The sequence below is a fragment of the Pyxicephalus adspersus genome, chromosome 10, assembly GCF_032062135.1.
Source record: "Pyxicephalus adspersus chromosome 10, UCB_Pads_2.0, whole genome shotgun sequence".
NCBI classification, from domain to species: domain Eukaryota; kingdom Metazoa; phylum Chordata; class Amphibia; order Anura; family Pyxicephalidae; genus Pyxicephalus; species Pyxicephalus adspersus.
In genome coordinates this window covers 27,432,365-27,459,171 of record NC_092867.1, presented here as the reverse complement: position 1 = coordinate 27,459,171, position 26,807 = coordinate 27,432,365, and the positions used below count along the sequence as shown (strand labels likewise).

The 26,807-nt window shown below is 35.3% G+C and overlaps 1 protein-coding gene across 4 annotated transcripts in view; it reads right to left on the bottom strand.

The window, feature by feature from the left end:
• Nucleotides 1-26,807, bottom strand: part of PRKG1 (protein kinase cGMP-dependent 1) — a 513,859-nt gene that overhangs the window by 72,349 nt on the left and 414,703 nt on the right. For all 4 annotated transcript variants that reach the window (XM_072423233.1, XM_072423235.1, XM_072423232.1 and 1 more), the window contains exons 5-7: nucleotides 16,648-16,711; nucleotides 2,281-2,358; nucleotides 24-118 (exon numbers count right to left, since the gene is read on the bottom strand). In XM_072423233.1, the coding sequence (XP_072279334.1) occupies nucleotides 24-118; nucleotides 2,281-2,358; nucleotides 16,648-16,711 (237 nt within the window). The remainder of the gene's footprint in view (nucleotides 1-23; nucleotides 119-2,280; nucleotides 2,359-16,647; nucleotides 16,712-26,807) is intronic.

Genomic DNA, 26,807 nt, shown 5'->3' with positions numbered 1-26,807 from the left:
TTGAAAAAATGCCAAAATCATACCCTTGAAGAGCTTTCTCTCCAAACCAGTCACCTTTTCCTAAAGTGCGAAGAAATATTGGATCTTCACTCGGGGAGTCTTCTCTTGTAACATTCACCTGTCAAGTAGATCCATTAGTTTTATCAGGACTTTGTCACATGAAAGACAGGAGGAAATAGACTGATAGAAGGTTGAATTTACTGACAATGAAAACAGTTGTCAAACCTACCAGAAATGACTACATTTTATTAAACCGAAATGCCTTGTGATATAATTGTCCATTTTGTTCTGTGAAGATACCATACTTTATGAATGAAACATCCTTTTATTTATGACCCCTAATTTAAGGTAATTAATGTTGATTCAAAATTTTGCACAATTATTCAAGTCCACTTACATTTTAAAAGTGTGATTATGTTGAATATAAACATTGATTTGCAGATTACTAATCTTAGTAATTATGAATAATTATGATGTCACTAGTGTCTAGGGAAAGGCCATCTGCATGATAGGAATGAGTTGCATTCATTAGATAATCTATTACAATTGTTTGAAATTAGTTGAACTTAATTAAATAGAAAGGAAGCTGGGTCATTTGGCATAAATGTTTAAAAATTCTTGGAGATAATAGTGCTTTGATGCCAAAAAATTCTGAGAGTTCTGAGAAGCACATAAAGCATGGTAGTACTTTGTTGCCAGCATTTACTTTGGATACATGGATTTTTAGGATTTAAGGAGCTTATTGATCTGTACCATCAAGGTATAATTGGAATTAGTTACTAATCAAGAATATGAGAGACAATATTGTTGACCTTAAGCTATTGTCAGTTCTTATTGACGTGCTTAAAATAGTGCACATATCCCCTTTTTAATGTTTGAATGCACTCTCACTATAAATCATACATGCTTATTTTTCTTGGGATCCTCTGAAAAATATCAATATGGTTGGAAGGAGGTCATGTTTAGAAATAAATCTGCCTTGGTTTGCAAACTTTGCTGTGAATCAAATAAAAGTATGTGGTGGGGGGAAAATATATCAGGCCATTTTTAGGGTGAATAAGTATCTAGTGAACCACAGGGATTTGCTTGAAAACACAAGGTAACAGAGAACCTCGTTCTGAATATATCATGGTAATATATAATGTTACTCAGGGAGACTAAAGAACAGTTATACTTTAGGTGGAACTAAAACATTATCATTTTTGTTATTATAGGAGAAAGGGGGGGGGGGGGGCAATGTCCTTTCTGCAATAATCTGTTTTACCTACATGATCGCTGCAGGTTTCTGGCAAAAAGCGGAGCTGTGCATGCACAGCATCAGCTTTCACTGCCAAGATACCTGGTGTTTCCAGCTTCGTTTGCACTTGCTGGGAATTAATAAAATTTGAGGGACTTACATCATCCTGACTAATCAACAAAGCTGAAGATTGCAAGGAGGAAGTGAAGAAAGAAGAAGTTGTAAGGGAATGAGGACAGAACAGTAACGTGGGGCTGGAGAGGATATACTTTCATTAGTGAAGCTGGGTGATCCAGCAAACCTGAAATGGATTTATTCAAAGTCATTTACTATTTGCTATCAAACGTTTTGTATCCTGGACCAGATTCATTCCAGGTTTGCTGGATCACCAAGCTTTACTGATGAAAGTGTGTCCTCTCCAGCCTTGGAGATCTTGAATAAATCAGGCCCAATATCTCAGTATATTTACACTTTAAATTATCTTTCCTAAAGTGAAAAGCTTATAGGCTGCTCTGTCCCAGATCCCTACTATGCTTCTCTTTAGTTCAGTAAAATAAACATTTACTGCATTATGGTATGCAGGTGGATTGTGCTAAAAGTCAGCTTGGAGTTGTTAGTTATTTGCATACTGAGAACGCAACGGGTCTGGAGGCTTCTCAGGTAAACAGGAAAAAAGTGTATGTTTAACACTAGAGATAAGCAAAATTTGCAAAAACATTTGCTCCAGTGGTTTTGTTTCCAAAGTAGGTTTTTTTAAATTACTGATTTACTTTAAAAATGGATTTCATGCAACCAAATAAATCTTGTCTTGGAATACTAAAGCCCTATATACATGCTTTTTGTCTGACATTTATTGAACCATGTCTCACCTTATTGAGAATTCAGCCTATTTGCACAAACTTCATGCTAGCAGCATTACGTGAATGCAATAAACCGCAGCTATAAACCACTTGGAGGGAATATTTGACTGACATACAAATTTCTGAGTGTGTTATTAGGCTTTCAAATTGAGCATGCACTGCAAGAGGTGAAGGGGAGCTTACCTTTCCTTTGCTGATGATAAAGAAAGTGTCCCCTCGAGCACCCTGTCTGATAATGTAATCTCCAGCTTCGTAGTGAGTCTACAAAAAAATAAAGCAAAAAAAAAAGATTATTATCATTTGCCTTGTAGTCAGGCTGTTTCATACAGTAAACCTCTGGGATGCATTACATTTCAGAAAGTTGCTTGCTTGGGTCAAGCAACCCAATGATCCACAAATACAATAAGATTATGATGAGTTAACTGCCATACAAGCGTCTGCAATATAAATTCTGCAGATGCTGCAGGCATCTGTAAAACTACATATATCATGTACTGTCAACCAGTTCCTACTAAAACAAACATTTTACCCTGCATTTACTATGGGTAATGAGTGAAATGCTTTGGGTCAGTTCCAATATTTCATTCTTTGTAATGGAAGGTATAAACATGGTGCATTCTTCTGCAAGTGCAATAGACTACAAGACATGATTCTGTCTAGTTGCACATTTTTTGCACATTTCCTGGAAAAAAACATAGTAAAATATAGAACACACAATGCATTGTGGTTAATTAGCTAAAGGAGTAATAGAGGCTGTTCACTTAACAAAGGAAACTTTCACTTTACATTATTTACTTAGCTTAGTGAATGATGTAAATTGTGTGATTTCATATGCAAGTATATAAATATGCAACAGCCTAAATAATTTAGTACATCTAACTTTTTAGAATGCAGTGTGCATGTAAGCAATATACACTGAAGTAGGTAAATATGGACAGTCACATTATCAGTCATAAGATTTAAGTGTTTTCATATAATATCTGTAAGTGTATCAGTGTATATCAGTGTAAATATTTAATGTAAATTAGATTTGCAAGGTTTAGCGGTGAACGGTGAAAATTAGCATGCTGTTATGTAGAGCTCACATGTCAGCTTGGTCCACTACTGGGGTGTTACAGGCCAAGCCAGAATCTTCTGCAGAAATGTCAAATATGACACGCCACTCCGTGAAAGATGTGAAATCTTCAGGAAGGCAGCAAAAGAATTTGTTATAAAATTATTTCCTACATGGGCTTTCCTAAATGTGGTCATCATAGGAGTGTATCTATCATCCCTACTGTCTGACAGCTTCTGCGGATACCAAATACATGTAATTTAGAAGTTTCATTTTGTTATATACCCTGGACACATTTAAAACTTAAGTATAAAAGACACAAATTACCCATCATAACAATCACATATATGCCCTAGGGGTCTATTTATAAAGCAGTGAATCTGACATTCCCTGAAACATTACCTAATAGAGATTTAATGACTTCCATTCAAACAAATGGATCTGTTTCTCTACCAGGGAATGCTTCAGGGAATGTCAAATTTACGGTTTCTTTTTTAGCAAGCTTGATCTGGGAGAGATCATAAACTATCATACAAAAGACATATATAAAACATTTGAACAAATAATTACACTACATTATGTCTGCACACCCACACATCTTTGTCTTTATTTTCCCTTTAAATGATTGTTAAAATTTGGCTACAATTTATTTTTTAGTTTGTTTTATTTTGAGACAACACTGTAGTTAATGTTTCACTCAAAGATATTTATTGTAATGAGTGCAGTACTTTTTCATTGTTGAAACAATTTTATTTGCAATAGGAATACAATGTAACAATACATTTACTCTGGAAGAAACATTATTACTATTAAATGAGAATCTTAAATGTGGCACATTCTAGCGGCTTTCCTCTAACTACAATTTTCCCAAGGGCCTACCGCAGCCTTTCAATCAAATGACACAGTATTTTTTTTATAACATGCATTGATTGGGCACTGAAATCTGTTTTCTTTTTTACAATTGCTGTAATGGGAACAGTTAACCTTTCCCAAACAATAGTAAGCCTTCTCATATGACAAACATAAAAGCTATGTAAAAAATATTATACTTTAAAATTAAAATATTTTATTAAAATATGATTAAAATTATATTTATTTAACTTTTACCACAGATTAGTCAGCTCTGTTGTGACAGGCAACTAAACTGTTAGTTGGCTTTGTGAAATTAAAGTTCAATAAATGGGCTCTTCCACCAATGGGCACATGATACCATTAGAGCATATAAAATGCAATGATTGATCAGGCAATAGGCCAAACTATAATAATATTAAACAGCTCTAGAAAAAGATTAACTACGGTACAAAGACAGTTCAACTGGTACAAATATTTCTTGATTTTCCTGTGAGGTAGTGAATTTTAGAGGAGCAATAATTCGGAAGCACATTGAGTTTCAAAAGTCAAGTTTCCAGAGATTTTAGCGTGCAGTGAAATTTGGATCTGGAACGTAGAGAGGCAGTTAAATCTCCAATATTATGAACGGCATGCAAGAACCTAGAATATCCAACAGAGTAAAGGGATTTTGGGGAGCTGTAATCATATTATATAATAGATAGTCTCAGCTAATGTGTTTTTTTTTTATATTTCACTAACTCTACACAACAGAAGTGCCAATACAAACTATTCTGTTCCCATTGGTAGAAAAAAAGCTTATCATGTGTTACCAGCTAACTCATTCATTGCAAACATATCCATGTAATGTCAAATAGATAACTGATAACCGCGTGTTAAAACCATCATTGATAAAGACGTATTCACCTCTTGGACATAAGCAAAATGGGCCTTTTGATTTGATAATGAGTTAAAAGACGGAACATACCTAAAAAATGTTGCCGGCAATTGTTGATCCGTAACATGGCCATGTCACTACAGAAGCCACCCTATAATAAATATATATATATATATATATATATATATATATATATATACACACACACACATACACACAGTGGTACCTCGGTATAAATCCGCTTTGGAATAAGTCCACCTTGGTATAAGTCCTGTTTGGACACGAAAAATTTTGCTCGGTATACAACCTTTTTGCTAGAACTTGTATGGGTTAAACAAAATGAGTCATAACACCGCGCGCTACCCTTTTTTTTACCTCTCTTGATACAAAGCCACGACTGCCCACAAGCATCAGTACACCAATTGCTACAATTTAGTGAACAACCTGCGCTATAACTGTGAATTACATAACATCTCCTCCTCCTCCCTTCTCAGCACCATCCTAGTAGGCAGTTGACTCTTCTCAGCAGTGAGGTTAAATTTTCATTTATTACATCTAATTGTTTTTGTATTTATGTATTTTAGTATTAAGCAGTGTTTAAATTATTTCATACATCCCCATCAATGTATAATATGCCAATAACAATAGGATTTTTTTTCATGGGAACGGATTATTCATTTTTTTTTTGTTTTCCATGGGAAAAATGTGTTTGGTATAAGTCCAAGGATCTGGAACGGATTAAGGACTTGTACTAGGGTACCACTGTATATCAATTTTGTTATGTATAGTTCATTTTGCAGGGCTTGGGTTACTGATCCCTGCAGGCATCAATACTTTACCATACCTCTGGACTTTGTCACCACAACAAAGCTAACATAAAAGCAGGCAAACCTGTTAATAGATAGGATGGCAGTAACGTGCCTGAACAGCACACTTTATTGGGTTTGTTTATTATTGTTTATCATTACCTCTGATTTCAGAAATGCATGCATGTGACACAGTTCACATCTCATTCTCTTCGGCTGTGTAACAAATAATTCAGCTATGAAACTCCAGGCAGATTTTTAAAGTCACTTTTGCTAATGATATCAACTGTCTTGAGAAGTAACATACCTGGGAAGCCTCAGTATTATTTGTTCCAAGTGTCAAGTTGATGAGACAAGACCTCGTTGAATTAATTTACTATAGGGTACGTAAGAGTTGACATCCCAAGAAAATTGAACACCTTTCCTATCAGCTATGTTCAGTATCTTTTAAAGGATGCTCACTAAACCATGAAAAAGAAGGTATGACTGCTAGCTAGGAAAATAATTTGTAGTCATATTACAATCTAGGATTCATTTTACCAGTAAATTGCTAACCCTTTCTAGCCACTGGCATCACTTACTTAAAGTACACGTTGCACATAAATAGTTGGATCAGCTACTTGTCCAAATGTGCACCAGATATTTTCTATAGGAGCTAGGGGAACCCTATTGAAGTTGATTGATACTGAATCTTTCAAGATTAATAGGCAAACTTTTGTCAAAACAGTAATGGGAAGTTGACTTCTGCCACAGAGGACATGTAGCAAAGCAAACATTATTTTTTTTTTATATATCATACAGCAGGAAGAGGGTCCTCCTTATTTCCTTTTCTATACACCAATCTAATAAATTGTTGGTAAATGCTTTCAATTACATTTGGTGTTAAACAGCAGTATGCTTTTCACAGGCAGTGTATTTTGCATGGTATTCTTGCATCTTCTATAAAAATACATTTAAATTTTCATTATATTTTTTCATATTTTTTAAAATGTTGAAAAAATTAATATAAGTAGGCAAGGCCAGGCGGCAAAACAAATGTTTACAATCATTCACATCCCAATAGACTAACAGGAGATGGCCTGATATGTGCATAAGGTAATGGCCAAGGAGGATTTGACCTTTACTAAAATGAATCAGACCTGAATCAAAGAGGACTTTCAACACTCACTTTATTGGTTACTAATAAATTCAATACATTTCATTTATATATGTTTAAAGTGGAACTAAAGTTCAACTTTCAAAACTTGGCATCAGGCAGGACTCCTATTGCTTTCTGCAATGTGCATTCTTACCTGCCTGATCACTGTCTAATCCTGTCACAATGCATTCGCAGCTCAGTGTTGGTTGCTGCTTCTCCAGCGGGTGTTAAGACTGAATGAACGTCATCTTGGTCAGGCTGATCAAGATAACGGAAGGCGAAAGAGAAAAAGTAAGAAAAGGCGGCACTTACAACATAATGATGAGTAAACACTTGGTTTAGTTTTGCTTTAACTGAGAAAAGATCAATCTGGGTATATGGGGGTACAGTACGGCGATTGTGGTGCATCTTCAGTAAGGAAAACCAGTGTATTGGGTGCACAGTGCTTTTTATCTTTTCAATTAATGCTGTGTGGGTGAGGTGCTGCTGGAAAAGGGTAGCTCCTGAACAAACTGTCAGCAACAACTGCCTGATGCAATCAACTATGCTTAAATCTGTAATCTAAATAAAAAGGCAAACAACCTAATGTATTTAATAGAGGTTTACAATTATTATATAAAGTTTTATAGGTGTATAAATTACTCAAAAAAGCCATACAAATAGTGTTTTTATGGCTGTCCTAACAGTGTGTACAAATCTGTGTATACAAACAGGGCCCACATAACAATTTACACCAGCAGCTTTAAAATATTATCATCTGAAAAGTCTATTGTATATAACAGCCAGTGATACTGATGTAGGTCGTTGTGTGAGCACTATTTGTATAGGGTAACACCACCTCACCTTGCTTCCATAATTTCCTGCTTGTAAATAAGACTGTCACATGCTCTCCTCAAGAAAAATATAATATATTCTGCTGATGCATATTGCCCAAGCAGTTTCACCAACTAAAAAGGCCTATTAAAAAAGAACTATTAGGATGTAAAGAAATTGAAAACTCTGGGCAAATTCTTCAAGATAAACAGTATTCTTCTACCGACAAAATATTCTGTAAAGGTTTACATCTACTTTAACACACAAAGTGCCTGTGCATTTTATCAGCAGCACATTGTCAATATGTTTGCTCTGGCGTTCACCATTTTATAGTAAGGAATGCAAACCCAAGCCCATTGGCCCCTCTAGAACAGCTGACCTAAATTTAAAAGTCAATCAGTATATTATGGTTACCGAGAATGGCGAGTTACATCCACTAAGTTATTTCTGAAGGCAAAAACACCTTTGTAATGAGAAAAACTTTCAAGTTAGTAAGAGGTCCCCAACTTATCAAATAACCACTCTATTAGTGTAGTGTTCAAAAAGGAATCTCTAACACATTAAACCTTTATGTTGACAGAAGACCTTGGCAGATTCCACTTGATTCAAAACTGGAAAATTAGGCCACGGTTAGTAGGGATTTAACAAACATATACGTTTTTGGATTGGCAAATATTTGCTTGATTTGACAGATCTCCATTTCAAATAAACAGTATGGTCAGAATATTCCCTGCATACATTTCTGCTGAAATATAAAGAACCAGAGGTTTGCAGTTTGATAGTGTGGCCAGCAAATCTACAGAGACAGTGTAGAAATATGAAATCAGAATGCACTAAAATTCCTAAGGAATGTTTCTATCATCCTGTTGACGTTATGTATAAAAGGAAATTCTGTTCACAAGGTAAATGGAGCTGTTCCAATAATAGATAGATAGACAATCTTTTAATGGGAATACCTGTTGAAAGCTGGATGCTACAGATGCTGTGAAGGGAGACAAAGCTATGTGTACATTTGGGCTTTCTAATAAAATTAGAAGAAACTAAAATAGTTGTAATGGTTTTAAGTACATTATGATTTTAATACAATGCATACAGTGCCAATATATTCAATTAGTAGGCCTAGGAAACATTTACCATTCATTTATAAACGTATGATTTCTTTCTACAGCATTACAATTCCCTGGGCTAGTAAATAACTACCATTTTAATTTGCACATTTATAGGACTTGGTTACCTATTAATTCCTTCAATGACTAATCTCTTTACATGCTATAAAACTTCCATATGCTTTATCTGTGTTCTTAGTCCATTAGGTTTAAATGGGCATATTGGACTCCAAGCCGTGTTTATCAGTGCAGCAAATAATTTATGGCAAGTCTTAAAATCATTCTAAAAGCAAGCAATGGTGCTAGATAAAATTTACAACAAAGTGAAAATATTTAGCATGCTTTTTTAGGAATACCATTTCCTAACAAATTATTAATATGTAATTTTATGTGGAAAAATATATCAATATCTATATGTCATCTTTTAAAAAAGGAATTAAAATGATGTTTATATGCGCCTACTGCTTTCATCCCAATGTCAGCCACGTGAACCTTCCGGTAAATATTCCAAGCTGTGCTTCTGCAAATGCTCCCGTACCATGGCATATTTATGCACAATATTGTGCACATATTGTGCTTCTGGTGCCAGCAGTAATTGGTCCTTTGTTGTATTTAGGGTAGGTTATCCTGTGACTGATTATACTAGCTACACATTTTAAATTATTTGCCAGTGTTCAGCTTTTTACCATTTTTAAAGGGTTCCCTTTAAATTTTTTGGGGGATTTCTGTAGACTTCACTTTAATTTAAACATTTTCTCCTGCCAAAACAGTTCTTTGGAAGTCTCCGACAGAGATGTGCAACATCTTTTTGGAAAACTGCACTGACCCTCAAAAGTCACCTTCGTTTAGGTCAATGAAGATACAAGATATACCAATATTTTTCTATCTCCTAAAAGAATAGACACCTGCTCAACCTTTGCTTGAAAAGGCCAGAAAATGCTCAAACATTTGGGTTGACCAGCAGTAACCTATTTAGGGGCCATATACTTTCCATTGTTACTAATTAGATAATCTTATTGTTACAGTTGTTTGATATTTCAATTAAACAGTTTTCTCCTTTTTTAGATAGTGTATCAGTCACTTAATTTATAGACCAAACCAAGTCTTCGGAAATCATTTCATTGCTTTGCTGTTACTTGAAACTTACTGGCTTTAGCCACAGGTTGGTTTTAAGGGGGAAAACAAATAAGAAACAAATAATGAAAACCCAAAAAATGATTAAAAACGATGAAAAAATGATGACTTTTTGCCAGCTGTTTTAATGAACTAATTATGTCTTAAATCCAGTGTTTTTTTTTCATAATGTTTCTTTTATAGGAAGTAAATGAAAAGCCATGCAGATGCCACTGTGAAATTTAGAAAAGAATATAAAACATGAATACATATATGTGTACCCCATGAAATAAAAAATGTATACACAACACTGAATGTTGATAAGATGGCTCTAAAAAAATGACTTTTTTTTTTTGCAGTTTTGTTTGGTAAGCTTTTTTGTTGATTTGAAATTATGTTTACTTGAAGTACTGCTGTCTTTAGACTTTGAGATATTTTCAAAAGCAGCAAGAAACAATGTAAATCTCTGCATATTTGCTGGTGCTCACTCAAGTAATGGGTATCTGTTCTGCCCTCATCCCTTATATATGAAATAAGATTTTAGGACATGGCACAGCACCTACTTATCACAGACCTTGAAAAAAACTAATAAAGCCAACAACTGTTGTACATGATGTGGAGGGCAGCTGACTTTTACTCACATCTACAGAGTATGTTAAAAACTAATTTCAAATTTGTGGTGAGCGTTAAGCATTAACACGTTGCTTGAGTGCGATTGAATGCATTATTTTTGTACTATTTGTACTATTTTTTTTTTTAGAACCAGCATCTTCCATGGCACTTTTACATTACAGTAAACATACTGTGAGTAAACACAATTACATAGAACAAAAAAGGGTAATATACAGAGTTTGATAGGGCGAATATTCAGTAAGTCCCACAGCTTGCTCCAGAAGTTATTGAATGTCTAGGCTCCATAAAGTTTTTTTTTGCTTTGTTTGTGATTAAATCACAGTGAGTATGTTCCGACTTAAATACAAACTCAACTTAAGAACAAACATACAGTCCCTATCTTGTATGTAACTAGGGGACTACCTGAAATCAAGTTTTACTCCTAGGCAGTTCACACAAAGAAAATTAGTTATTGGTGTTAAATTGTTATTTTAGGTAAGGATTTACAAGATGGAAACCCATTCTTGTCCATGTTAAGTTGAGGGAGTGAAATAAAAGGCAATAAGGCAATTAGGGATATCAGTGAAGTAAGATCAGGTGCAAAGAGGTAGATATGGATGTCACCAAATACTAATTAATTGGCCAAGTCAAATATAGATGGGGGAAAGAAGGGGGACCAATGACTGAGCTATATGAAACTAAAACAAGGAGGGATTGAGGAGAGAAGAATGTGGATAATATTAAATTGGTCAGATTGGTAAACCCAACAATGCTAAAGGGAAATAGAAAACAACTCTCTGTTCCGTTAGGCAATTCTGTCAGCCGTGATCACCCTATTACCCCAAACAACTCCCATACATTGGTCACATGGGTATAGTTAGAATTTGGTATAAGTCTTGTAGAGTTGTAGCAGCCTTTGACATGACAGGGTGGATCAATGAGGGGAAACACCAGATATTGTGACAGGAGCTTTAGGGCTCTTATCTTTTCTACGGTGTAGTTCATAACTCCTGAGCACACAAAAAATGCTCCTGTGCATCCAGCAGCAAACTGGGTAGTAGCAACCTCTTGGGTACTCTGGGTAGTATATCACCTCTTCCTAAATAAAGGATGTTATTAAAAAAATTTCCTTTAGGTTCAGCTCTGGAGAAATTCACACAAATTTGTGTGACACAAACTCGGAACACACAGGATTCAGTTCAAACCCCTAGCTGACCTGAACTGCATACTGTACCTATGTGGTAGGTTTTTTCTTTGCTATCCAGGTGTAAAGAATTGTGAGTTTGCCTGTTGCAAAAAAGGGATACACTCATTAAAAAATTGACTTACATTATTATTGGTTTAACTGGCATCTTTAAAATCTTAGCAGTTATAAAAGGCTTTGATATACTTTTAAATGTCTAACGAATCTGATTCTTCTCTGTTTCATACCAGTCAATCAGATAATCAGATTAGGGCAAACAATGTTTCATGAACAAAAAATGCCCCTGGAATTTAAACATTCAGGAGACACAAGCAAAAATAAAGCAGTTAACAATATATTGTACATCTATCCAGCAGCAACAAAACAAGCTATAAAAAAAAAAAGATGCAGTATGAGAGTGTCCATAAAAAATTCATGAAATTCCATGTATTATTAAAATAAATGTTTTTGTGCCATGAAGTGAAAATTTAAATCGTACACAGATTGGATCTAATAAGTGGTTTAAAGCTGTTTTTTGCTTATTCCAGGATAGTATATATAGATATATATACTAGCTTTTTGTGGGATCTGCCAGAAGCAAAACATTGTATGTGCATTAAAGACGTGAGCAGCATTTCAACTTGAACACAACCTAACAAAAAGCATTATAAATGATTGCGCAAAAATAAATTAACTATTTTTTTGGATTAGTCTACAGTCTTTGAAAGTATTTTTTATGCAAAACGTTTAAAATGTATCCTTAGTAAAACATACTTAACGCATACTTTCCTACTGCCTGGTCAGATCATAAACTTATTAGGACTAAACTAAGTGGACTGGAGAAATGCCCAGCTGGGTCCCAGTGAAGGCTAAATGACTCCTTGCTTGCTATGACTTAAAGTGCTCAGATATGGCCACATGTATTGTCTGATAAACTTCTATCTTAAAAAATATGTTGACACTTTCAACATCATTAATAATTGGGCAGCCCATAAGACTATGATTAGGGAGACTATGATTCAAATTAATGGGGTTATTTCAAATTAGTGTGAAATCACAGCAGCAAGATGCAGAAAAAAAAAAAATAAAATGTAAAAATATTTTTTTTTATTTTTGAAAAAGGAAAATAGTATACAATATACAGTACTTAAATTACCAAATATCATTCAGTAAGGGTACATACATCTTCTATAACATCTCAGGCATGACAGTGAAACATCCATCTGACCTTAGCTTTACTTTCAAAAAAACATATTATGTTTTTATTTTCAAATAGGACTTTCACAGTTGATGACTTTGGCTTCTCCTAATACAAGCAGTGACTTAAGGGCAGTCAATTTCTTTTTAAACAACCGTAAGATATGAATTGTTTTTGAAACTATACATGATTTATATTGGATATTAGGCATATACAGAAAAGGTCTTTCTAAGCTGCAAGCAAGAACATAATATAAAAGACTGCTTTTGGCAGACAGAAAATATTTTGACTTCAACAGTTTTTCTATAGTCAGCCACACATCCATGACATTCCCTAAAAAAAACAATACTGCAAAAAAATAGCTCATAGCAGAAAATTCTCTAGTGGCTTATTGGTAATATTAAGTATTTTATCTCATGATTTTCTTTTTTCGTTTTGAAATTATGACTTTGTTTATATAGCAGCTTATTAATTTTAATTGATGTTGTAATGTTTATCTAATAGCACAGATCATTTTAAAAAATCAATCAAAAAGTTATGACCAAGGTATGGTCGTATACCAGGTATTACCTGGTATTTTTCAACTCTTTTCAACATTCTTTAGTTCATTTAGATCACATTTAAATTACCTTGCAACCTGCTCTCCTCCACTTATCATGTCTGTACCCCATATAAACTAATTGCCCTTGACTCCCTGCACTCTTCTTTAACAAACTGCATCCAAAACACTGCTCAGCTTATTTAGCTCCCTACACCTATTACACTGCTCACTTTTGTTTCTGTCCCCCACAACCTTATTACATTGATCACCTTAGCCCACCACCTGCAACACTATGACACTGCTCACCTCTGCACCTATTCTACTGCCACTAAACCGGGCAGGGGCTCTGGTTCATTACAGCAGCCAATTCTACTATTATGCATGCATGGCTTTCCATTTTCAATACCTAAATACTGTGTTACACTAAAGTCAGTCGCAGTAACACAGACAACGACCCAATTAGAACTAGTCCACTATTCAGTTTACGTTGTGACCCATGGAATAAGAAATAAAATCGGGTTACAGTCAGCTTATAAAAGTCTAAAAGCATGACCTGTTTGTTTACATTTAAAAGCTGACAGACTGCCAATATCTGCTCTCCGCAAAGAAAAACAGCTAAGATTTTAGGTATTTTGCATTGAAGTGTCTCTCCATTGCCTAAATATATAGAGGTCAGGGTTTTTTGTGTCCAAATATGTATTGGCAAAAGGCCAAAAACTTATATACACATGCATACACACACATTCCCTACAGCTTCCCCCTCTGCCTGGCCCCTGGTAGTTTAACTTTTGTTGCTTTATCTTAATTTTCTTTGCATTCATTTGAGTTTGGTTTGGATGATGAAACTCAAGCTGCTGAGCCTTAGCTTAGTTTGGACAGCAGGGCAGGGTTTGGTGGAGGAGTACACAAGGTTACAACATCAAACTGCAGGTAGTACTTCAAGTCGACCATAGAGTAATGATTCATAGCAGCATTTGGGGGGGAGGGGGGACTTATTTTAACAAACACGCAAAAAGCAAAACAGATTTGCCTATGTTTTGAGTTTTGACTACTGACTTTTCAATAATGTACAGACTGTTGGCAACACTGACTAAAATATTCAGCTGTTTTAAACATTTGTATATCTAGAACAAATACGTCACCTGCTAGTTTTGTTGTGTTCTATGTACATATGGAGTCCTGCTGCCGCTAGGGAAAAAACACCAAGTACACCGTTTAACACAAGGAATGCCACCATCTCCTCTAACCTTGCTCAGTCCCAACAAAGTGAAACATACTCACAAATCCACAGTATGTTATCAGCAGTGTGGCATATTCATAGAAAACATACATCTTGAGAGACTTGAGAAGTTTCTCCTAAAAGGAAAATTCACCTAGATGCAACAGTTTTACTGATTTAAAGAAGTAGATAATGTTGCTAATTTAATCCAAACATATCATTGCTGATTCTAGTGCAAGTTAGATAATAATAAAAACAAAGGCATTTCTCTAGAGCTATTTCAGAATATACTCTCCAAAAACTATATAAAGTAAATATGCACCTCCTTATTTATAGGCCAAAAATATGCTCTCTGGAATGTATGTTGTCACTATGTATAACACATAGGCAAAACTAGATTATTTCATTCTTTGACTTTAGAAATATTTGTCCTTCAATTCCTGCTGAATATGTTCAAATGTAACTTTAATTAAAATATGTCATCATTTAACTACTTTATGGCTAGTTTTTCTTGCATTCAAATAAAAACAGTAAAAAATTTCTCCCTCCTGTATAAAACAAATTGTGTCCATTTCTTTGGGACCTGCAGTGCTTCAGAAACAGTCGTTGTAAATTGCTTTCAAATATTTCTGCCTGCTGTCATGCAGGATACTTGAGGGAAGTAGGAAAGACCACAAGCTGAGAAAAGTATCAAGTAAAACACTCAAGATTATTGACAAAATACACTCTTCCACAAAGCTGAGTAGTGTATTTTGTGTACTGGAAGAGATAAAAACAGGACATTATAAGGTCAATAAAGCATTGACCTTATAAATGGAAAAACAAATTCTTTGCCCAACAGTACCAGTAGCACCATCAGGTTTATTTAGTTGGCTTACAACTTGAATATGACAACTCTAAGCCATTCAGTTAGCATCTTGTAACTTCACTGAATATTATATCTTGTATTCTACTCCATGATACAGAAAAGAAAACAATTATTGCATGTCTAGCCTACACATACCTTATTTAAATGCTTATAAACACCTATACCACTTTTGAATGTGTTTATGGGACTTTATACAGCCATTTTAAGTGTTTTAAATCAAGCTCAAAAATGCTTAGAAAAGCCCATATTGCTTTTATAGGCATCTGTAAGAGTTTCTAGACATTTAAAGCAGACCCTTATAAATGCCTATAAACAATTGTAAGCTCTTTGAATAAAACCAATCAGTGGGGTTGCATGCATTTACAAGATTTTTATAATAAATACACGCATAAAAGTACGCATTTTTTAAGTTTTCATTGAAAACAAATGGCAAAGTTTACAGTCGTTTATAAGCATTTTAAATGCCTGCTTTAAAAGCTCAGAAACTCTTACAAACCCCCATAAAAGCATTATATGCTTTTATAGGCATTTTTAGGCTTGCTTTAAAATGCTTATATCAACTTCCTAAACACATTGAAAAGTTGTATGGGCATTCATAAGCATTTAGAAAAACAGTCCATGTAGGCTTGTACACCATGAGACTAAAACACTCAAAAACATGCCTCCAACAAATGCCCTGGTGTAGACTGGAATGCGGGGAAATTTCAACCATGGGCGGTTAAATGCTCAGGTTAAACACTGGGAAAACAGTCCATGCAGACTAAGCCTAAACCATGACTTTGACTTTTACCTGGACACTCTTTATGCAGGCCATGTATGTTTTGTGTGTGTTGATTTTTTCTGGGTACTCTGGATTCCTCTCACAGTCCCTCCTCTCCACCAAATAAAGGGCAGATTCATCTGCTTCCTCTTAAAACTGGCCTATGTAAATAGGGCACTAACATTTTATTGTGACTGTTTTTTTAAAAAAATGAGCTATATCATTTTAAACACTGTGTAATATGTCAGCACTAAAGCAGGCAAGGTAAATACATGATTGTAAATACAACAATTTAGAAGACATAATTACTTTGTTATTTATTATAAAAGCAACAAAATCAACATACCAATTTACACAAGTAATTAAAATTACTGCACAGTTACAGAGAGATTATTATTTAAACAACATCTTACCTCTTCTAGTACATCAGCTAGCTTACTAAGTATTTCTTCAGGAAGGCTCTGGAATGTTGGTACACTAAAAGAATGAAAAGAATGGATGAGCATGATGAAGATAAAAATAAATAATAATAATAATATTAAAACAAATGCATTGCATTTATCCACTTCATTCCCCACAATTATAGCATTACTAGTCAATCCATATAGTTAAATCCTTCCATCTGCACATTACCTAAAATATACAATCTTTTGTTTACAATTCCAAAGATGAGCTGTAAAAAAATGCAGGTTTAAGTGCTAGTGATGACAAAAAGCAGCAGCAGAGCTGAAATTTGTTGATACCCCAATTACATTGCTGTTAATTTGCAATGGTGCTACAAAATAAAGATAATTCTTATATTTTTGCTATTCAGAACACAATCAACCATTGATGGAATTTCATCTAGAAGGCTTGTTTTGGTCTTTTAATCTCTCAATGTAATTCTAACTATCTGTTATCTTGAGTTATATCTTGATGTCAGGCTCTCTAAGCTTGAGGGTTTGTCTGACAGACAAAGCCAATAAACTATATCTAACTTGTCAAAGATTCTACTAAATCCCATGGACATTGCAGTGTATTATTAAAGAAACACAGACTGGCACACAGTAATTTAAAAGTGCCTTGCTGAAACTTAAGGCACCAAACTTATTTTATTACTGCCAGTAAGCAGGAAGATCAACTTTCTTTTTTTTTTGATGTTAAGGTACAATTAGGTATTGTGGGTGATAAAGAAAATCTCAGCTATAAAAAAACTATGCAGTCTTAAAACTATGCAGAGTGCTTAAAAGGATTTTTACAGCCAAACTTCTTGCAGGCATCCCCTAAAAACAAAGTTAAATATGAAGAGATTAAATAACCTGTTTATGCTTAAACCTTTTTTCCATCTTTCAGAATCAGCTTACTTTGTAGCTTTTAACATAATGTATATAATAAAGAACCCCACAAAGTTTGCTGCTCAATGACGCAAACAGAACTCTGTGATTGGACAGGTATCCAGTCTTTCTGATCTGAGTAATGAAGTATACCAGCACAGCATATCCTTTAGTACTGTCTTGAGAGCAAATGCTATCCTGTCCTCAGCCCAGTCCCACTGGCAAGTCTATGTAAGCATTCCGTTTTATATATTCAGTCTGTGTGTGTTTGTATGTGTGTAATGTGTTCCTTTTCAATAGTCATTTTTGTTGATTTCTGTGTACTTATGTAATCACTGGAGGTTACAAACTGGCCACCACTATATAAATTAAGCTATGTTGTAGAAAATGTAGATATCCAAGGCAGGGCTAAGAACAAATAACACATCAGAGATGCATATTCTGCATACATAGGTAAACTAGTAACAGTTTGTTATTCTTTAAAGCTATATAACTGGTCGAAATCATATTCAATGATGCTATAAATGCATCTGCTGCAATGTTAAGTGTTCTGTTGCAATAATGGCATTAGCATCAATTATTGAGGCACAAAATGTGAGAAATCTACCAGCTAGTATCAGAAAGTATCAGATAATGCTTCCAAGCACAGTTTAAAGGTGTTTTCTCAGAGGTTAATGCGAGATTAATGATACAGCTTTTCCTTTTTGAAAAGGAAATTGAATTGTAGCAGGAAACTGATTGAGTCTAGTTTAATCTATAGCTGGCAGTGTATGCAAAGAAAGGTCAATAAACAGCTCTAATGTGGGACTTCCTACCAACACATATATGGGATGTATTAAGTTATGCAGCCCCATCCTTACAGAATATGCCCTGTTTACATGGTTAACCAAATTATAATTGTCATGAAGTGTCATAAATTAAATATTCCCATATAATGTCACGCTGTATGATCATAGAGGGAATTAATGAAACAGGATACGACAACTACATTGCTTGTCTAGGCTGATTATCTTGTTTACATTACTAATTTATTTTTAGAATTGTCTGAATTTAAGGGTACCAGAAGGCTAGGAAACAGTAAGACTGTGCTTAAGGTACAATTGCCAATGCTGTAAGAAACAAGTCAAATCTAATGTAAAGTATATCTACAAACCAAACATTTCCACCAAAGAAAACTTACTATAGATGGCATGAACAACAACCTAATTTTCCTATCAGGGGCATCCCTACAGCCTTTTCAAGAAATAGCACAATTCACCATCGTGAAGAAGCAGGCACCACTTTTTTGCTAGATGATTCTTTAAGCTGCACGCATCTGATAATGGTGGGGATATCCCTACAAGGTCATCTTTATGCATTTGATCAATAAAGACTCCTGAGAAGGCCCACAGCTGATTCAGAGGCCTGGCTACATGAAATGGATGACTACCTCTTGTGTTCTTGTTTACTCATCCTTGCAAGCTGGTATTCCACTGCTTGTTGCTGTGCAATGACATTTGTATATAGTTGACAGCCAGTTTGAAAAGTTATTTCCAACTTACTTTAAAGTTGCTTTAACATCTTTTATACATGGTTTTAGTAGGTTTAGGCGTTAGGTCTGCTATTTTCTTTTTCAACTTCTCTTACTTTTTAGTCTCTAACAATTTTGCTAAAACACCTACTTTTAAATGCACCACCACCTCTAAGCCTAAATTCATAGAGACCAGCATTCAGATAGCTGGCCCACCCCCTTAGCTCTATCTAGCCCTTTTGGCAGGCACATTCCAAGTCTAGCTACTTCTAGTGGTATGGGTTATGAATGAAAGTGGTGCTCAAAATGGTGGCTAGCCATTCAAAATAAATTCAGGATAATTGTTACAGATGTTTTGTGCTTTTAGGTCGTATCTCATAACTGAAACCTAGGAAGAAAAGATACAGGGTACATTATGTCATTTTGAACACGAGACAGTTTTCTTTTTAAAAGGTGACTATCCTAGTACTATTGTAAATGCCTACTGACACTGGCAGTAGTGTTGCTTACCACTTCCTCACGTCAAAAAACACTGCCACAAGGGAAGACACTACCATGTAGCATCTTCCTGTGGCAGCTCCTTATAGGGAATAAATAGGGGCTGCAGTGAGGGGCACTGGTACAGCTCACTGGCCCCAGCTGACAAATTTTCAGATGCTGTTTTTTTTTCCCGATGCAGGGAGACGCACAAAACTGAGCAGTCAGTTGGTAGGTGTGAACCTGCCATTAGTGATAATCATCTCTGCATATTTAAATCAGGAGTATTGTATACTGCTGAGTATATGTATATTATACATAGCTGATGCACACTAATGGTGAACAAGAATATACTCTTCATTACTGGCACCATTGGGTAGTTTTTGTAGAATTGTAGGAGCTTATGGGGTCCTAAAATGTACAGCATCTAGAATTAGAAAGCTGCCCCCAATCTGATGTTACATTTATAAGATTCTTGTTTTATTCTTGCAAGATAAAATGCCACAAATATAAAATTATGCTATGAATTAGCTGTAGAGCAAGGTAGAGGCTAGTCAAGGAATATTTGTAAGGAATGAAAAGCGCAGCTGCATAAATGTACACTGAACTAAAATAAGTGTGTTATAAACTAATCCTGACAGCTCATTTGTCTAGGTACCAACCAAAGTCGATGGAGGAATATTGGTTTAATAATCCTTCTCTGAAGTCAGGCATAATACGCTGATGCTGATTGTGAATCACTGATGATATTATTGGGTTTTAAAAGAAAACATTCTCTATTTGTTTTGAAGCTGTCAAAGATTTCTGTTTAATGCCGCTGTTAGGAAATATTATTGGTATCCTTAAATCCACCAAGTGAACATTCGATAAATCAAGTCAATGTGAAAAAAACATTGTGCACAAAGCTGGAAACCATTTCAGAATATCTAGAACTTTAGAGCTCATAATTTAAAAAAAGAATGACAACTATTTTTCTATAATAAGATAATTTCTGGTGTGAAAATATCTCCAGTATGCTCATACCTATAAGTATTGTAATATACAGTATTAAATGTAATTTGATGAAAAAGCCCTTGGTGCCCCCAAAAAATATAAATCCAGCCATGAATAATACTCTTAAAATATCACATCATTTTTTATATGCAATGTCAAATAAACTTAGACACATCATGCCACTTCCTAATACATAGAAATAGGTATGTCTGCTGTCAAAATTTAATATATATATATATATATATATATTTGTGACACTTTTTCTAAAACATACATATGACAAATTTATTACTAACATTCTCCTGTCTGATAGAAAATGTGGACCTGGCGCCAGAAGAAACAAGGTAAAGTCGGGCCAACAGGATTTGGATTGAAAACAGATATAGTAGCCAGTAATTGAAAGTGAGAATACTAGAATATGCTTGATGGAATGTCACAGTGATTTCCAGATGGAGGGTTTATAATGCTGGTGTGAAAAAAAGTGCTGAATGCATTAGGTTTTGCTCCTGCTTTAAACAAATGGCACAATACATAGTAATGCTATGTAAGTAATGTAACAGGCAATGAAGTATTAAATACATATGAAATACTGGCTGCAGTCATACAAACTAGTAGTAAAAAGTTATATTTTTTTGTTTCTAATTGCCTTCAGCTTCATTAAAAACATAGATAATCAAGTAGACCTATAAAAGCATACATACAAGTACCCTAACATACAAAGTACATTCCTTTGACAAGACACAATTTGCTCAAATGTTCATGCAACAGGGCATCTGAAGTTATTGTTCAAGGTTACAAGCCAATTTAAAGTCTGTCATTAATCAATAGTCATCTTTAATTTCTCACTTTGTGACTCGGTATTTAAAGATAGGATATGCCAGTATCAAGGAAGAGCAAGTGGAGGTCATATCAAAATCAATGACAAGAAACAGGAGGAAAGTTTTCAAATTCAGGTCATGACCTAAAACAAGTACGGTAACTTTAGTTACACTAGTTAGCTACACAGCAATATAAAATGAGCTTTGAAGATTCATATATAAATAGTATGTGTGTGTATGTGTGTATATATATATATATATATATATGTATGTATATATATATATATATATATATATACACACACACATACATATACAATGTAATTGGTCAGATCACTACTGCAGTACTGAGGTGCTGAGATACTGCACATTTCTTCTATTGCTGTATGTAGTGGTGCCTGTGTTGGTACTTGCAGTGGTCTGATATTAAAGTGGAACTAAAGTTTCACTTTAACAAAAAATTTGGAGCGGGCAGGGCATTATTGTAGAAAAGGACAATGCCTCTAAAGCAATAGGACCGCTTTGCGATTGATTGTCAGAATACCTGGCAGTCCCTGCTTCTCCCGCAGTTCATTCGTACTGAATGAAGCACAGGAGTCAGGTCATCAATCATAAAATCATGTCATCATTTTTAACTGCATATGCCTGTGTTATGTATAATGTTTTTCTCCCCTAAAGTGGACCTAGATTCAAAATTTTTACTTTACATGAAAGGGTAGACAACCCTTTCCTATATAAGGTAAAAATTCTATTTATTTTTTTAAATGCAACACCCTTTTTTAAAAAAAAAAAACGCAAAAAAAAGGGGGTGCAGCACCTACCTGTTCTGTCTTGATCACCGCGAGCACAGAGCTTCCTGGGAGGCTCTTCGCTGCTCCATCTGCGCATGCCAGATCTCAGCAGTGAGACAATTGATGTCTGAAATATTTTTCCCCATCTACAACACCTGATCTCACGTCTGGGCAGTGCGCAAAATGGGTGGCGTGTTAAGAAGAACCCGGACGGAGGGTAAAGAAGATGGCACCTGGCATAAACGCCGGGCTCAAGGATAGTGGGACTCAAGAGAAGAAACCTCCCGATGGAATGACAGATCTGTGTTTTTTTTATTTTGGGTTTAGTTTTGCTGTAATACAAATCCAGGTAAATGCTCAAGCTGACCACAAATGCAAACCGTTTCTTTTGTGTTCAGCATTGTATCTCCAGCCATATTTGTAAAGTAGTATAGCAATCCTTTTAATTTTAGTTGAGAACAGATGATAGAAAAAAAAAAGTGGAGTATTCTATCAGATGACTCCTGACCAGTTATGCTCTATTTAAGTTATGCTCTATCGTTTTTAATACCTTTTTCTAGTGAATAAAATATAACTGCTATATTAACGTGAAAATAAGTTTTTAATACATTTTTATATTATTATTATTATATTATTATTAAAAAATACCTGTGATCCTGATTACACCTTGTGCTGGGTACCAATAGGAATGTTTGATGGTTTTGTTTTGCAGTTTACAGTTTACAGTTATCCATAACTTTTAAAGAATAACAGAAATGAAGCAGATATAAAGGATAAAGTTTTAGAGGGCTTTGCTTTGGTATTTTAAAACTCATACTTGATCCATTTAATTTATAAATTCATTCATTTGGCATATGAATAGAAACCCTGGTATTATGTGTCACTTTCCACTGACAGATTAACTGTCCCTCTCTATTGTGAAGATTCTTCCATTTATTCATAATTCTGTCCATAAACGTCAGAAATTACAATGTGTAAAGCGGAGATAAAATCCTGTCCTCAGACCCCATAACAATGACAAAGCTAGATTACGTTGTTTTGACAACTATTGAAGAAAAATGATTCTGCTGGCCATTAAAAGAGCTTTTACATCACTTAATATTATTTACAGCTAATGCTCTGCAAGCCTGATTCAATGTTTTCTGACACATTTGTGTTTTAAAAATACATTCATGCACATTTAAACATTATCAGACTTTCCCTGGAAATATAAACATTTGACTTTACATCTTCCTTGAGGACAAATTGTATGTCATCTATAAAACACACATTACACAAAGGAGAAAATACATATAAGGAAAACAAAATAATTGTCCAGGTGGGTAGTGAAATCTCCCAAAATCACAGATTGTAGAGAACATAGTCACCTGGATACCAGTGGGTATACTGGCACTCCAACACTGCCATAAGTAATTTTCATTGCCAAATCAGAAAACAATACAATAAAATACAAAGTAAACCACCAAGGCATAATGAAAATAAAAGGAAGAGGTAGAAAGGAAGAAAATGTAAATACAAATGGAAAACACATAAACATAACTGTTCTCTATATATTTATTAATCTGCGTACGATGTAATAGATCTGTTTTGTAAACTCTGTAAACTTCAGTAAGCACATGCACCATTTTATGTGCTTCCATCAAGACAATTCACAGGATAATGTCTACTAGGCAGTGTGCTATTAGTGTACTATCTGAAAAAAAAACTATTTTTTTTTTTAGACATTCCTGATTTATTGGCCCTTATTTCAGGTTTGTTTGTAAATTAAACATACTGTTTATAAAATACGAGTGGGTGCTGAGAAGTTTCTGGCTTTGCCCCCATCCAGATAAAATAGAAAAAATAGTGTGGGGGCATTAGATTCTTTTGCGATTCTTAAAACAGTTTTTTCTTTTATTGAGAAGCTGTGGTGGCAGAGGCACAAAGCAAGTTTCACGTCGTTGGAGTTACAGGCCGTCATGAAGTTTTTGTTTCTCCAGAGAAAGTCAGCAAAGGACATTCACACTGAGATGTCACAAACACTGGGGGAGAAGTGTCCTTCCTACAGCACTGTCAAAACCTGGATATCTCGTTTCAAGACTGGACATTTCACCGCTAAAGATGAGCCCTGCAGTGGGGGCCCCCCAACCTCAACTGACTCGGCAACCTGCGATGCTACCCATGAGCTGATTATTGAGGATCGGTGAAAAAATTGATTGCGGATCTGCAAAAAAGATAGCCCAGATACTTGACATCTCATGGGAGCGTGTTAAGTTTATCACCACTATCCTAGACATGAGCAAGCTTTCAGCGAAGTGGGTGCTGAAATGTTTGAAAAATGATCACAAGAAGGAACGAGTTGAAGCATCCAAAGCCGTTTTGACCCATTTTGAAGCTGCACAGGACTTTTTGACTAGGTTAGTGACTGAGGATGAAACCTGGCTCCACATCTATGATCCTGAAACCAAGGAACAGTCAAAGGAATGCGGCCACAGCTGGTCCCCGCAGCCGAAGAAGTCCCGAACCCAGAAATCAGCCAAAAAAAGTCATGGCGTCCGTTTTCTGTGACAAAGGCGGTATTCTGTTGGTGGACTACCTACCTCAGGGCTCTAATATCAACGGACAGTATTATGCTAACCTCCCAGACCAGCTGAAGGAGGCCATTAAGACAAAACGCTGTAAAAAGTTGACCAAAGGGATCCTTTTTTTTTGCAGGACAATGCACCTGCGCGCAGGTCCAAAGTTGTGGCCGCCATTTGAACACCCTGGGTTTCCTATTGGTCCACCATTCCCCCTACTCACCTGACCTGGCCCCTTTAGACTATTATCTGTTCCCGAATTTGAAGAAACACCTGAAGGGGCAAAGTTTTGAGGACTTTTACGTCAAAGATGCTGCTGAGAGCTGGTTTGCGGCCCAACCAAAGGACTTTATTTGAACGGTCTAGAAAAGCTGCAACTACGCTGTACCAAGTGCATTGGTCTCCGGGGCCAAAGTGTTATTTCCTAACTCTGGCTCTGTCTTCTGGGCAAAGCCAGGAACTTCTCAGCATCCCCTCGTAATTGAGTAATATAATATTGGGGTAATACCTGATGACAATAGTTTTTGTTTTTAGCATTATGGAAAATAAAATGTATTTGTATCAAAATCTTCAGAAGAAACTGTTTTAGGTAATGTCAGTGGTGACAATAAAACTGATAAATACATTTTTCTCTAATATTATTATTATTATTACACAGTATTTATATAGCGCCATCATGTTACGCAGCTCTGTACAAAGTCATGTCACTAACTGTCTTTAAAGGAGCTCACAATCTAATGTCCCTACCATAGTCATATGTCATTAATGTAGCCTAGGATCAAATTTGGGGAGGAGCCAAATAACTTACTGCATGTTTTTGGGATGTGGGAGGAAACTGGAGTACCCAGGGGAAACCCACACAGACACGGGAAGAACCTGCAAACTCCATGCAGATATTGTCCTGTCTGAGATTCGAACCTGGGACCTAACGCTGCAAAGGCCAGAGTGCTAACTACTGTGCCACCATGCTGCCCTATGTGTGGTGCAATATAGTATTATTATTATTAGTTGTTACCAGGACAAAACTGCATGCTACTAAACATAGAAAATTATAAAATTAAATCAAGCAACCCATATACAGTAAAAATTGTTTTACTTCTGTACAGTTTTAAATACAGTTTTAAGCTTCACAACACCAGAAATACCTGCTACACTGTTTTCTTCCACAGCATAATCAGACTGGGACTTTCCAAAAAGCTGATGTTTTAGCATATGTTAACATTTGTATATGCTCATTCTGTTGCCTAATAAATAGTAAAATGCTTCTTGGTTGTCTTTCAAGTGTGAAGAAGAGCAGCTGGCAAGGGGAAAAGATTTGGCACGGGTGAAGGGCATAACAATTTGGCAAGATGCTCACTTCTGAACTTGTTAAAAGGTATAAGCAGACTACAAGCGATCTGATCTTGTTATACACTCACAAAAAGAGGCAAGGAAAGTGATTATAATTACTGCTAATATAAAGGTTCATGTAAAAATGACTGTGCTAAGGAAAAGAACATTTATGATAAATAGCTCAAGGGAAGAATTCCTGTAAACAGTTACAAAAGCAAACAAACAAATCCTCGCAGGGAAAGAAAAAAAAATCATTTTAAAGTGGAACTAACATTATATATATTTTTTTAAATGGTAAAATACAGCAGCCCTTTTCATAAAAAAAAAAAAAAAGCAAAAAGTGCATAATTAAAGCATATACACCTATTCATAGTTTATACATCCAGGATTGTTAGATACATAATAGAAAAAAAAATCAACAAAGAAAGATACAAAGAGGGGTACATATAATCTTAAACCATGAAAGATCATAAATCTGTTTACATAGGGTGTCAACAAATCGAGAATTTATAATACATCAATGGTTTAGTAATAAAGCGAACAGATGAGACAACTAGAGTATTAAGCATGTCTTGAATCTCAGAGCCATAAGGCCATTTCCAACTTGTGGTTGACACAAACTTGTACAGGAGACTCAATTGTGCACCCATCTGCTTCCATTCAGCAATTTTACACTACCAATTTTCTCTATGGCTGCCACAATGTTTCTGTACTTCCACCAAGAAAAATGGTGATTACATTTTGCACCAAGAAATTAGAGACATGTGGCAAGTTACCAATG